The sequence below is a fragment of the Nyctibius grandis genome, chromosome 3 (assembly GCF_013368605.1).
Source record: "Nyctibius grandis isolate bNycGra1 chromosome 3, bNycGra1.pri, whole genome shotgun sequence".
Lineage (NCBI taxonomy): Eukaryota > Metazoa > Chordata > Aves > Nyctibiiformes > Nyctibiidae > Nyctibius > Nyctibius grandis.
This window is the reverse complement of record NC_090660.1, coordinates 98,142,059-98,157,106: the sequence shown is the minus strand read 5'-3', so window position 1 is coordinate 98,157,106 and position 15,048 is coordinate 98,142,059. Positions and strand designations below refer to the sequence as shown.

General features: G+C 38.0%; 1 protein-coding gene across 1 annotated transcript in view; it reads left to right on the top strand.

Moving 5' to 3' along the window:
- Positions 1-15,048, top strand: part of MATN2 (matrilin 2) — a 78,429-nt gene that overhangs the window by 25,765 nt on the left and 37,616 nt on the right. The window contains exons 4-5 of the mRNA XM_068395766.1: positions 2,970-3,092; positions 8,810-8,932. Of these exons, the coding sequence (XP_068251867.1) occupies positions 2,970-3,092; positions 8,810-8,932 (246 nt within the window). The remainder of the gene's footprint in view (positions 1-2,969; positions 3,093-8,809; positions 8,933-15,048) is intronic.

Here is a 15,048-nt window from a genome sequence, read left to right as displayed (position 1 = left end):
GAGTCTGGGCTGTGAAGCAGTGTTCAGCTTGCTGAATTTCAAGAGAGCAATCTAAGCATCTCCTAGCCTCTGCTTCCTAGAGCATCTACATTCTTCCCAGGAAATGCAATTAGTTTTTTTAAAGTCCTTCCCAGCGTGGACCCAGAGGCAATATCATTGTAGCCAAGTCAAACATCTGAACACCTTGTTTCTTTGCTAGGCACCCCTCTGGTCAAGTCTTCTGGCACGCAGTGCTGGACTTCGTGCTGTGGGAAAAGACCTTGGCACCTGAGCTGTCCTTGTGTCTGGATTGCCCTTATGTCTGTGGGAATGTGTCTTCATGGTTCCTGTGAAGATAAGAGAAAAACCTGGCCGAGTGATGAAGCTCTATGGGGAAAATAAAAAAGTAAACTGAATTAACCACTGTTCACCCATGGATGGCAGAGATTACCCAGTGCCTAGCACAGAAGAATCTGTATAAACTGGCTGTGCTTCATCCTCTAAGTCAGGCTTTCCCTACAGTTGCTGCCTCTGGCTGCTAAAGATTTGGGGGTGTCAGAAACAGCAGTTGAAGCCAGGGGATCCCAGGGGCCTCTTTTTATTAGCAGTCAGCAATGTAAAAGAGTAGCAAACAGTATCCTGGGACATCAGAGGCATGAGGAGTGAGAGAAGAGTTGAAAACACAGAATAAGTGAAACAGAAATGGGGACAGAATCCAGAAAGGGAGGTGGAGATTGAACAGAAGAGTGAGAAAGAAAGAAGTTGGGGTGGAGCACTCAGGAGCAAATAAAGTCTTTATTATTCTCCTGCAAAGTAGATAGTGGTGTCATCCGTATTTTACATTGGAGTTATGGAGGCACAGAAACAGGGTTAAGTCTATCGAGATTGCCCACTAACTTTAAATATTTGACTCAATGCAATCCCTGATCTGATTTTCTGGGGCATTTAGCATTTCTAGACTAGTAAAACATACCGGTCACAGCTGTACAGCCTTTACTTGCAGTCCTGCATTCTTGCAAATCCAGATTCAGCTGTCTCTAGCTGAATACATACAGTGTGAAGGTTGATGCTTGCTGGAAGATACTGATATTATTGGCTTGCCCGCAATCAAATAAGGACCCTGTGACACAGATAGAGATAAAATCTAATTCACAAGACTCACATTCAAATTCCTTAACTATTAGATCACCCTTTCTATTACTTCAGTCCCTGGCTGTGTCCACCAAACACCTCCTGCAACAGATGAAGTTGCAGAAATCACACAGACAGCAGCCTTCTTCATCACAGAAATCTGACTGATGACCAGAGTACCACTGATTCTTGGAAATGTGTGGAAGAGAGACACCTTGGAAAAAATTTCCTGTGATAGTATATCGGACGATTGGTAACAGATGGTAACAAGTATTCTCTGAAGGGCCTGAGCTATTGGGATGCCTATCATCGAATGCTTCTTTTTTCTTTATTTTTTTTTAATTTTTGAGTACTCTGTTTTGCAACCTTATGTTCTTTCGATATGGGAGGACTGATTGTTTTTAGAGTAATGTTCTATAGATTCACATTGTATAGCATTAGCATATGGTAAGATTTTCTGACACTTAAACTACTGAAATTAGTATATTTTTCATTTGTCATATTTGAAGTGCTTCTTTGGTCATAAAAAGCTATACCTGATGTTGAAAGCTAGTGAAACTTCTGTTTAGAAAGTGTCAGAGGTCATAAACTTCATTTTCAGAATGACAGAAAGATGAGAAGACAAGAAGTCCAAGCAGGTCTGTATTCACATAAATAAAAGTACTTGAGAAGTTTTATTATGCCAGAAAATGATGAGATCCAAAAAGCTGATTAAGAGATTTGGGAATTGTGGTGGTCTGTATATTAGTAATAAATGCATAACTTTGGTAACCATTCCAAAGGCCAGATACATAGTATGTATCTCAAAACCACATTTTTTTTCCACAAGTACCACACATACCACATGTTATTTATCAGGCTTCTGTTGTGGCTACTAGAAGAAGATTACTGTTAATATCTATTCCATAAATTTTGAGTTTTGTCAACCTAGCACAATAAGGACCACAGCAATCCCTAATTGTTGTTGAGCAAAATAGATTATTTTCCACACAGTGTTCTCTGAGAAGTAATTGACCTATATATTATAGAAATTACAGACAAGCAATGCTCCAGTGGAAAGAAAACATCAGAGAGATTTCTTAATTCCCAAATAGTGATCTGGAGAAAAATAGTTCAACAGTGAATTTGACAGAATGGGCCCACTATTCTTTTTCTTTCTTACTGTCTCAGTCTGTTGCATTTTACTACTTGCTAGTAGAGACATAAAATACAAACAGATTAAAAGTAGACTCAGAAAGACTTATACTCTGGAGCTAGCTCAGCTCAGCTCCCACTTACTGAATCTTGGAGAAGCATGACCTCAGTGTCATCATGTATTGCTTGGATGTTCCTCAACATTATTAACTAAGCAAGCAAGATTCTTCATCAAGTTGTTTTCTAGTCATTCTTCATTAGTATTGTGCTGTGTGGTGATTTTCTTCATTCAAGAAACTGAATGTCCTCTAGAACAGTTTGTACTTAAATTCCACTTACTTTTTAAATTTGAATGTGGTAGGTTTGTTTCATTGTCTTCTTGGGACCACCAACTAATTAGTGTTTCCAGATACTCTATTGCGTATTTTTATTTTGTTTATATCTCCATTCCACATGTAATTTCATGTCCAAAACTATGCCACCAATGTCAACCAGACAGAAAATATCTAAATTCCTACTTTTTTTAGGAATAAATACATAGTGCTGTTTGTTAAGGATTTTTTTTACAGTCTTATAAGCTTAAGCTTCCATTTTTGTCTTTACTGTCAACATTTAATTTGAAATTTCTGAATTACTTCAGTAAAATTTTCTACACCTTTTTTTTTTGTTGTGACCCCAAGTAAGTAAGACCAGCAGTTAATAACATTTTACTTTTTTTCTTTCAGTGCCCCATATGTGCAGTATAGTTGAGCATCACTGTGATCACTTCTGCATAAACACCCCTGGCTCCTACATATGCAGATGTAAACAAGGATACATTCTGAATGCTGACCAGAAGACTTGCAGCAGTATGTTATCTTTCTTAGCTTTTCTTTTTCATGCTCACAAAAAGTGCTTAACATCACATACCCTTTTTGTTGGGCTCACAAAGAAGGGCTGAGCTCAGTATATAATTAATGGTAATCATCAGAAAGAGTCTGAAAAGGTGAAGTTGTAATTCTTTTTCTCATTTTGTGAAAATGAAGTTCTTATAAACCTTTCTGAAATACATCAAGCTAATCTTTATACACAGCTCTGCAGAGGTACACTGTAACTACATAAAATTGCATTTCAATTCTATTGGTGTAGTAAGTTCAACAATGAAGCAACAAGCAAAGAAAGAACTGTTTTTATCATCTCACATGAAGTGAATCCAACTATTTTAGTAACTTGTCTATATAGCAACCAGTACTAATAGTACAGAAAGGTGCAATAAACCCCATACTTGAAAACTGTGAAATAATTTGCCTTTCTGAAAAGTTCTTCCGGACTGCTGCTTGAAATATAAGGGTTTGCAACCTTCCAAAGGATAGTTTCAAAAGTCTTGCTTACGCTCTGATTTCGTTCTTTAAAAGGGTTGACTTTTTTCAGTTTTAAGTAATTGGCTTTATAGTTTATAATAACAAACTGTATTTCACTTTAATTGTGATCTTTGTAAGCAGTATTTCTTTTGTCCATTTTAACTTGCTTCCTAGTAATTAACAGCAGACTACATTAGATGGGTATGCCAAATTTATTTCTGTATCCACCATTATTTTAAAGAAATTATGTAATACTATTTTTAATTACTTGTGGAAAATGTGCTTGCTAAAAATGCAGTTTCTTATCCCATGACAGTGCATGGATTCAAGTGAAATTTGCCAAACTGATTTTAGCCAGAAGAAAAATTTTGGAAAACGTCTCTTCAAAAAGCTGGAGGAGACAGTCATGGTGAGAGCATAGGATGTACCCCTCACGGCTGATAATTTAGAATTAAGGTGAAGGATGCAGGCTCAAATCTTATCCTTGTGTTTCAACTCGCATGTTGCACATCTCAGGAGAGTGCCATAAAACAATCAGGTAGCTTGGGATTAGAGGGTTCTTAGTCTGTCTTGCTTAGTGTTGTATTTTAGATCAAATACTGAATGACCACTGAAACAGCAAGAGTATGTCAGTATCTGAGGTGACTCTGCAGCTTGGGGATTAGAGTCCTTACATGTGAAGTGGGACACGTGGTTTCAGTCAAAGCCTCAGTAAACAGGAATGGGAACAAAAGAATGTCAGCACCAGAGTGATTTGGGCATTCTCGCTACTGCTACGTGGAAGTGTCTTCAGACCCTTTGGGCTACAGCAGAAAACTGCTTTGAGCTGTTCACCTCCTATGCTGTTGAGCTGTGGAATGAGTTACTTTTAGGAATCTCTGTTTTCTAGTCCTTCTCACCAGCATCCTTCACCAAATGTAGACGTTTGTCATATGCATGTGTGTGAATTATAGGGGAATGTTTTGTGTTAAATGGAACGAATTTAACACTTTATTCGTGTTTTTGTTTCCTCAAGAAAACACAAAAAAATTCAATCCAATCTGGAATATTTCCTAGTTATTATTTGGTTTATCAGCTGAGCCAAGACAAGAGCAGTGACAAGAACAATTTGAACATAGCCTCTTTTCTCTGCTTCCACATATTTGCTACAGCTCTTCAGAAAGAGGGTGGTCAGAATCCCAAATGGTGGCTCCAACTATGTAATCACATTTCAGTAATGTTCTCTAACCTATTCTTTTCGTTGTCTCTCTCTTAAAATGCTTCTCATTTAAAACTTTTGTATCCTTTAAGCCTTTCTTCTAAACCCTCCTCATGCTATTAATTTCCTTAAAGAATTTTTAAGATAGAATTCTTTTGCTTTCAATTTTTGGAAATTATTTGAAATTTAAAATTTCTCTTTTTTTTAATTTCCTCTTTACACATTTTCCCCATCCTCACCCCTAACATCAATTTTGACAATTGAAATTTTTTTTGTGAGTCAACTAAAAAAATTTTAATTACAAGTATGAAAAATTCTTTCTTTATGGTGTCTTCTTCTTTTTTATTGTGTTACATTTCCATAGTTTTTGTCAGCCAGTAGTTCAGCTTTTGGGCACTGCACTGCTTCAAATTAAAGATTATTTTCCAAGAGAGTTTTGGAATTGTGTGTAGTTTTCCTACTGGTGACCCACACACAGTAGCCCTCAATATGTTTCCTCTCTACCATTTTTCGAAGCTTTACATTTTTTTTTTAGCTATGACTCAGTGTTATATTAGTTTTCCCCACTTACTTGTCACACATGATTTGCTTGACTGTGTACTTGCTTTGTTCATCAATCAGATGATACTAGATTGCAGTTTGCTAAATATGGAAGGGAAATGAGTCATTCAGTGTGTTTGTAGCCTACTTCTAATGGACTTTTTTCTACATCACCAAACTATAAGCTAATTTTAGTGATTAGCACTGGAAATCTAATATTGAGAACCATCAAACTGACCTTACATGTGCTAGGATGGTGCAAATCATTGGTGAAGGAGGGAGATGATATGGTAGCAGTCTAGACAAGGTCAGAGCATTATGTCTAAAAACTCCGCAGAGAAGAAACAGCATTTATGAGGAAAGGAGGCCAAGCCTGGACAAACTGGACAGCTTATTTCTGGAGGTAAGGGGAAGCATGGTGATAGAAAAAACCACAGTCTGTAACCATTTTAGTTACCTTCACTGGCTGCTGATTGTCCACAAGTGCACAGAGACAATGTGTTCCTCACTTGACCTCTAAGTAAAATAAATCTGCATCATGTTTATGTTTAGTGCAATACATGTTCAACATAAACCAGATGTATTTATCTGAAGTTTGGATATATTTGTCAGCTCTTTCATGAACAAATAGTTTCCTTACATATATATTTTAATGCTTTCTAAATTAAACAATGCAGAAAAATTAGTGGTATGTACCTAAATTTATACTTTCTTTTAATTCTTTTGTACCTAAAGTTATACTTTTTTCATTCTTCTGTTTCCTTTTTATTATGTTCTGAGAGTACACCGTATCAGTATTCAGTTCTTAAAAGACCTTAAACAAATGGCTTCAATCAGCAATGAACTGACAACTTTGCTTCAGGCTGGAAAAGGGTGCATTTCTCCTTTGAATAGATCATCGTTTTTTTCCTTGATACATTTCATTTTAACATTATTTCTAAAAAAATTATTTCCTTGCATTGAAGGAAGAAACTGTGCCATACGTGTGATTTTTTGCTTTCCATATGGAAAAGGAAAAAAAAAAGCAAGCAACTCAGCTATCTTCCAGAAAAAAAATAGGGAAAAAAAAGTTCCTTTGTTTAACTTGAAATATTCTTACATTTATTTCATTAAGATGGTTTTGCATCCATGCAAAGGATGCTCCTTTCACATACTCTGGTCTAACTTTTCTAGAGAAGAGTGGTTGTGTCAGATAATGGCTATTCTTTACTAATTACACTGTATTTGTTTAACTTAATCTCTTCCATTCGTTTCTAGAGAAGTTCAAATCTTATGTTAATACTCAAAATAGTACAAAAGAGGAAATGTAGCTGAAACAAGCTAGAAAATTATCTATTTGTGAGTGTTTATACTGGAACAAGAGAGTTAAACGACTGTTTATGCTGTTCGTCATGCTGCTTGATATGAAGCAGACAGCTATAAAAGAAAATCCGTTTTTGCTTGGCTAGTTGCCTCAAACATGTTCCAAAGCCTTTTTTGTTACGTGTTGAGCAGTCTTTGAGCCTGATCTCGAGCAACAGAAAGTACTCTGCTTTCCAGAGATTTCACTGGGGAAATCCCCGGAAAGGTGATGGAGCAACTTGTTCTTGGTACTGTCTCTAGGCACATCAAGGACAGGGGGATCATTAGGGGCACTCAGCATGGCTTCACCAACGGGAAGTCTTGCTCAACCAACTTGATAGCCTTTTATGAGGATGTTACCCGGTGGATAGATGATGGTAAAGCTGTGGATGTGGTCTATCTCGATTTCAGTAAAGCATTTGACACGGTCTCCCACAGCATCCTCGCAGCTAAACTGAGGAAGTGTGGTCTGGATGATCGGGTAGTGAGGTGGATTGTGAACTGGCTGAAGGGAAGAAGCCAGAGAGTAGTGGTCAGTGGAACAGAGTCCAGTTGGAGGTCTGTGTCTAGCGGAGTCCCTCAAGGGTCGGTTCTGGGACCAGTACTATTCAATATATTCATTAATGACTTGGATGAGGGATTAGAGTGCGCTGTCAGCAAGTTCGCTGATGACACAAAACTGGGAGGAGTGGCTGATGTGCCGGAAGGCTGCGCAGCCATTCAGAGGGACCTGGACAGGCTGGAGAGTTGGGCGGGGAGAAATTTAATGAAATATAACAAGGGCAAGTGTAGAGTCCTGCATCTGGGCAAGAACAACCCCATGTATGAGTACAAGTTGGGGACAGACCTGTTGGAGAGCAGTGTAGGGGAAAGGGACCTGGGGGTCCTAGTGGACCTGGATGACCATGAGCCAGCAATGTGCCCTTGTGGCCAAGAAGGCCAATGGCATCCTGGGGTATATGAGAAGGGGTGTGGTTAGCAGGTCGAGAGAGGTTCTTCTCCCCCTCTACTCTGCCCTGGTGAGGCCGCATCTGGAGTATTGTGTCCAGTTCTGGGCCCCTCAGTTCAAGAAGGACAGGGAACTGCTAGAGAGAGTCCAGCGCAGAGCCACGAAGATGATTAAGGGAGTGGAACATCTCCCTTATGAGGAGAGGCTGAGGGAGCTGGGTCTCTTTAGCTTGGAGAAGAGGAGACTGAGGGGTGACCTCATTAATGTTTATAAATATGTAAAGGGCAAGTGTCAAGAGGATGGAGCCAGGCTCTTCTCAGTGACATCCCTTGACAGGACAAGGGGCAATGGGTGCAAGCTGGAACACAGGAGGTTCCACTTAAATTTGAGGAAAAACTTCTTTACGGTGAGGGTGACTGAACACTGGAACAGGCTGCCCAGAGAGGTTGTGGAGTCTCCTTCTCTGGAGACATTCAAAACCTGCCTGGACGCGTTCCTGTGTGATATGGTCTAGGCAATCCTGCCCCGGCAGGGGGATTGGACTAGATGATCTTTCGAGGTCCCTTCCAATCCCTAACATTCTGTGATTCTGTGATTCTGTGAAACTTGGGGTTCTCAGAAAGCTTCAGTCTATTGAAAAGAAAGCCCAATGTGCTTCCTTCAGCCGGGTGCTGAACTGACCTCATTTGTCATAGTAATTTTTCTAATGAGATCTTTTGTTTGGGAGGGTAACTTGCTATGGTATTTTGTAGAAAACTGAAAAATTATAAAACTCAGAAAAGAAATATCCCCAAGTCTTTTGGTGGTGTGTTTTCGTTTTCTTTCCCTTTCCAACCTCGTCATCATTTATCTGGGAGGGTTATGCAAAAAAAAAATACACAAACACAAATTTTTTTTCCAAAATGCTCCTCAAATTTTTTTAGAGAAACATACAGTCAATCAACTCTACTAGGCACTGCTGGTCCATCAATAGTCATTGCCTTCAGCTGAAGCTGAATGAGCTCCTCAGCTTTGAGTGATCCTTCCTGCTGGCTTAAGACTTTCTCTGTTTGACAGAACATTGGCATGATCTGTGTTAAAATGAGCTCATCTCTGAAAAGCTGTTCATAGCTTCCTGAAATTTATTTTTGATCTATAGTCTACCTGTGCATTATAGAAGGTCAAAGAATTTCATATTCATGCAATTATGTTTTGTAGCTCAGGACCTTTGTGCTGTGGAGAAACATGCCTGTGAGCAGATTTGTGTGAACACACCTGGGTCTTACGTCTGTCAGTGTTATGAAGGATATGAGCTTGATGCAAATGGAAAGAATTGTGTTGGTGAGTATGAGTTTAGCAATTCACATTTATCTCTTGACACAAATCAAAGGGAAATTCAATGTAAATTAATATCAAGTTTAGCCATAGACAATGATGGGAAGCTCTCTTCTCCTGTATGAGTGGTAGATACGGAAGAATACATATTGGCATGCTTGTAGGCCTTTACTGATAATGAATGGTGACTTGGGAAAATTATTCCAACTAGTTTCACACAGAAAGTAACATTGTTGTTTTGAAACAACATCTAGATCCAACATTGGATCAAGATGTTTTATTCTAGATCCATGTAGGTGGCCAGCAATGTACTGGCATGATGTATGTGGCCATTAAAAAACAAACAAAGCCAGACAAACTTGGTAGCTCCTCTTCAGACAGAAGTTATACATGGAAAAACTTGAAAGTGGACAATTTCTTGCCATTTCTCACTTGGTTTTGTGGTCATGCCAGGAGAGTTTTCAAACTCTTTTTGGGAAGATGACTTTAAGGAAAGTTTAGCGCCCCTTAATAACTCATCCGCTGGGTGCCTTTAATTTTCACTATGGGCAGTGAAGAAGCAAACATCAGCTCTAAGAATTACAACTCCAAAGAGCGAGTGTGGAAATACAGTATAATAATTTTTAAACACAAAACATACTTCCCTCTCTATTACCATATAAGTAGCTCACTCTTCTTCCATATTTATACACAGTAAATACTTTTAGCATAATCTTTTTCACTAGTCAATTAGCGTTCTCATAAACTTTTCATCCCGTGCTACATTTTGGGAAAATACTGTCTTCTGGTATCCACCACAAAAATAAAACCCCTAGTGAGTCCTTGAAAAAAAAATCGCCTTATTTGTTAGGTACGCTCTTCAGGCAAGCACTTAAATGCATGCTTAATTTCAAACACATGCTGAAATCCCATGGAAATGAATCCAAGTGAATCCTTGGCCCCAAATCTGCCACAGGCCACCACAATGCTTTTGTCCAACAGCTTACTCTTTCTTGTCATTTTAAAGAACTCTAACATTATATAATCTGTTTCTTATTGCCTTCACAGAGCTATTACCTTGCAGAATAAGCCTATTTTGAGATGCAAAATAGATGACAGTTTATGGAACTGAATTTTCTGCATGTCGTTTCACATTGGACACACAAATGAGGTTTTGAGATTTTTTTAGACCTAGGATGACACATGCGGTTTTGAAGAACATTCACTCTGTACTTACTCTTCAGAAATGTTTCCCTTACTTGTAGCTTCATGATCTCAGTATAAGAGTGTTTAAATTTCTCAACATAATTTATCCTCAGCATAATTTGACCACTAATATACCATTTTAAGAACGTGCTTTCTGAAGTTGAATTGTTTTGAAAATGCAGCTAATAATGGCTATTTAGGCAAGAAGGCCTGTTAGATGTTTTGGCCCAAATTTCTACATCTAACACTCCACAGAAGTTCACTCAAAAACTTTAGCCAATCCTCATGACCTTTACCTGTGTTAGGATAAAGCATATATTTCTGTTATTGATTTGACTATATCCTGAGACAGAAGATCTGTGACTTCTGTTGGTAGGTTCTTTCATCCCTAATTCTTTCCTACCATATATTCTAATCTGAAATATTCATGCTTAGTGTCATCAGCTGTTGTTACTATTTTCTCTCTATTAAGTTGCAGGGTCCATTACAGCCAAAGATATTCTTACCAGGAAGGTAGCTACCATAGCATTGTAGGGATAAAAATAAATTTTGGTGAATTTCTTTGTATGTCAAACCTAATATTATCCCCTATAATAAATACAAAGCCTATTTTTCTTATTAAAAGCTTCAAAATATTTCTATGCCATTTATTAAATTTCTTACAGTGGGACTTGTTTTTTGCCTGTTAGTAATTTCTCTGCAAAGTCTGAAGAGTGCTGTTTGGAGGTGTGATACATCTTTAACATTTTTTTTTGACCTCCTCACTGACTCTTTTCAGCATGGAGAGATACAGGCCTATTATAAGCTCTGTTGATGACATTTGAAGTTTTCATATTCTCAATTATTTTCAGTTATTTTCAAAATACAGTTCATGCATGGGTTCACTATGGTATCTTGCATTTTATATCTGTCTTTCCTCTCCACTTGATTTCTATTGATTTATACCTAGTTTAGCAAAAAAACATGAACTCATGCTATTCATACCCCTGCAATAATTAGCAATATTAATTGTGATGTTAAAGCACATTATTAGCACTTCTATTTTTCAATTTTCTTTTGCATTTATTTGACCATTTATATTCATATATATTTCCTGAACAGGAAAAGATTGTCTGGGAAATTTGTGATTTTGATGCTAATTTGTCTGCAAATCCTATTAGCTGTCAGTCTCCAGAATCTGACTTTTCAGATTTGAACAATTTGAGATTTTTGAAGAATATGCTACTACCAAGAATGTACAGCTTCTGCAGATGTGATCACCAATGAAAAATCATCCTTGCTGGAAAATCTTTTAAAGGAGACTATGTATAGTACTGAACCAGTAGTAAACTCTCAGTTTTCGTTACTCTTAACGAAAGTTAACCATTCCTTTCTGTGAAGTATTTATTATCAAATGAGCAGGATCAGAAGAAAGATCTTGATGTACACATATACCAGAGACCACTGAGTAGAATGACAGTTTTGCAAAAAGCAGTGACTTCATTAAGGTTACTCTCTCCTCTTCATCCAGAGAATGAAGAGTGAATTTCAGTAGGACACACACATTGCAGTTCTCTCAAAGAGCCAAAGATTTCTCTCTAAGATATCTAAGACGTCTAAAATTTTAACTCCAGCAAAAGTAAATGAGAAAGTACAGAAAACTCATTTCACAGGCAGGTTTATTAAGTTCTCTTCCTCCTTTCTAATGTCTAATTTCTCTGGTTAAGGATCAAAGGCAATGCTAATTGCTTTATTAACACACGTGTCTGTCAGTCAGTTACCTGAATGGCAATAATTAAATAAAATCTCACAACCAGCAGCTCACAATGTATCCATTCAAAGTGACTACTGAATGGCCAACCACTCTGAGGGTTTGCAGCACACAGTTTATGAACAAATTTGTAGACTAAACAATATTTTAAACTGTCTGCTCAGTTATAAGTATGGCTGGCAGAGCACTATCACTTTGCCTTTTTAAACAGCTTTTCATGTTAACTGCCCTCCTTTCACATGAACAAAATCCTCTCAGTTAAAGTTTGATGGTAATGAGCCATTCTTTCTCCATCATGCTGCTGAACACTCAGTCTCTCCACCTTCTTGGTGTTGCTGCACATACTGTCCTTTCTTTTCTGGCGCTGGTGCTAGACTGTCTCCATATTGCTGCAGCTGTTGGGCTTCAGACCTCTTCTCCTGGCAGTGGTTTGGCTGCTGGCACCTCTCAGCAGTCCTGGCACCGCTACATTTTTTTGGCTGCTTTCTAAGTTCTTAGGGGTCTTCCATGAGTCTGCTCTACTCTTCCTCCACATTCTTTTTTATCCTCCTGTGCCTTTGCTTATTCTGTCATCTTTTCTTCCTACCCTTTTCTTCTACCCTTCTCCTTGACTTACGTCATTCTCCTTAGCCTGAATAACCTATATAAACATCATAGGAGTAAAACAACAATACAAGAGAAAGGTGACCCATGCTGTCCACAGTTACAGAGAGGGCAATGTGAGCACCCAGAATGCAGAACTGGTAACTGAAAGTAAAAGATGGCTCTTGTCACTTACCAACTAATTCCAAGCAAGAAAAACAGGGTAGAACAAACATGGGGAGATGACAACTGAATTAATTGCTTGCTCACTAAAAAGGTCATTAAGTCATCCCTTAGAAAAGTTTCTTATTGAAATAGGCATGGGCTAACATTAAAAACAGTGAGATCTCTAAGTGTTCACATACTAGTGTATATCTCATGACTCAGTACAGAAATATGAAAATAATAAAACTTAAAAAAATAGGAAAATATTATTCTACTTTGCTCTTATACCAACTGTGTATATTTTCTGCATACCAACTAAAGGATTACAGTACTTCAATATAAGAAATATAGATTTATAATTTTTCTCAGTCTTTTCAGGAAGATTTAACTCCATGGGCAACTTACTTACCTGCTTGCTGACTGGAATGCTCCTGGCAAGTTTCCCTTCTAAGCAAGTACCACCAAAATGAAACATGAAGCTAAAAGTGAAATGAATTTGTAGGTCAATTACTAGTGCCAGTCTGTAAGGCTAAGCCTGTCTGGAATTAGGGCAATTTGTATTTAAAAATTATTGAAAAAAGGGAATAAAACTTATCTCCAAAAGCAACTGTCAAGAGAATGTTCTCACTTCTTAACTGTGTTACTGGAAAGGCAGTATTTAAATTTATATGCTCATTATTCTTACAGGCCAGCAGACCTACTTCTGTGGGTAAGAGGTCCCCAGAAAGCCATAAATGGAGAAAAGCAAGCCTGGAAAAATTAGTTATTTATTTTGTTGGTTTTTTTTCCTTTCTGTCCACAGTACATTAGCAGCTGCATAGCCATAAGAAGGCACAGTTCCTCTCTCAAGAGACTGTCATCTGAAAGTGCTTAGGGTCATAGTTGCTCAGATGTTGATAATAAAACATTCTAAGACCTGTTTAGTTGTATCTCAAGCAACAAAGCTGGTGAAAGGAGTGGAAGGAATGTCCTGTGAGGAGTGGCTAAGGACTCTTAAGTTTGTCTAGTTTGGAGAAAAGGAGGCTAAGGGGTAATGTTATTGCTCTCTACAGCTTCCTAAGGAGGGGACGTGGAGAGGGAGGTGCTGAGCTCTTCTCCCTGGTATCCAGTGACAGGACACGTGGTCGATGCCCCGAGCTTGTCAGTGTTTGAGAGGCATTTGGACAATGCCCTTAATACCATGCTTTAACTTTGGTCAGCTCTGAATTGGTCAGGCAGTTGGACTAGATGATCATTGTAAGTCCCTTCCAACTGCAACTATTCTATTCTATTCTGTTCTGTTCTCAACTTTATAATCATTAGTCGGGCAGTTGCAGCTATTGTCATTTTGTCAGGGTCTAAATGCAGAAGAGGAGGTGATTTTATGGAGCGATCCATATGGGCTGTTTCCCAAGTATGATGCTAGACTGAAAAAAATTATATATTCCTTGGCCTACTTATTTCTTAATGTGTCTTTTAAAACACTTGAATATGTGCATGTGGTTAGAATTAATTTAAGAGGAAAGCTGACTAATTGTATGACACATTATATCCTTGAAATATATATTCAGTAAATACATTTTTATATGAAGCTGTTCAGTCTGGATAGAGGAAGGCACATGCCAGGAAAATGATCTCACATGGTAGCCAGTAAGTAGTCTAATTTGACTTGATTCAACACAAATATTCTGAAGGGTAAAGAACTCTTTCAAAGTAACAAAATGGATTATCCACATTACTGACTAGATGACCTTGACTGAATATCTTAGCACACCTGAGTATACTCATGATTTGCAAAATCGGGGCTCTTGAAGAAGGAACTGGTTTCATTAAAACAAATTACTGCCTCTTAAAGCAATTCGGGAGGCTCAGCAGTATAAAGTAAAGAAAAAATTACTCAGTTGGCAAAGAACAGGGAGCTATCTCGTTAAAAGTCTGTGTGAAGCTGAGCACATTACTGTCTTCTGTAGAAAGAATCAGGTAAACTTGCCTAACGTGGGCCTGACAGCTCTTTGGGGACAGAACACGTGTTTTGTGACTTATCTTTAATTTCTTCTAGAGTTTCTTTGTGAAGAAACAGCTTAACCTGCAAAGAAATTTATAAAAGAAGAAAATAATTTCATTTCTTTAGCACTTTTGAATGGGCTTGACTGAGTAAACTCTAAAGTATTGCCTTATTACCTTTTGGCAATCTGTCTTGTAAATATGGTTTTGTGTAATAAATGACTGGACTTAAGAAATAAGTGACTGGACTAGCGATGATATTTTATTTCTGTCATACAAAAGGTGTTATATAAACAAAGTATCAGCGGTGAATATCAGCCTGAAGCTCTCAGGCTTCATAGTGCAACTGCTTTGTACAGGATGAATCTAGAGCACATTAGAGGGAATGAATCTACTGTGACAGTCCTTGGTGTAGAAGGTATTGCCGTGGGTCTCTCATATACTCAGGCTATGGAAA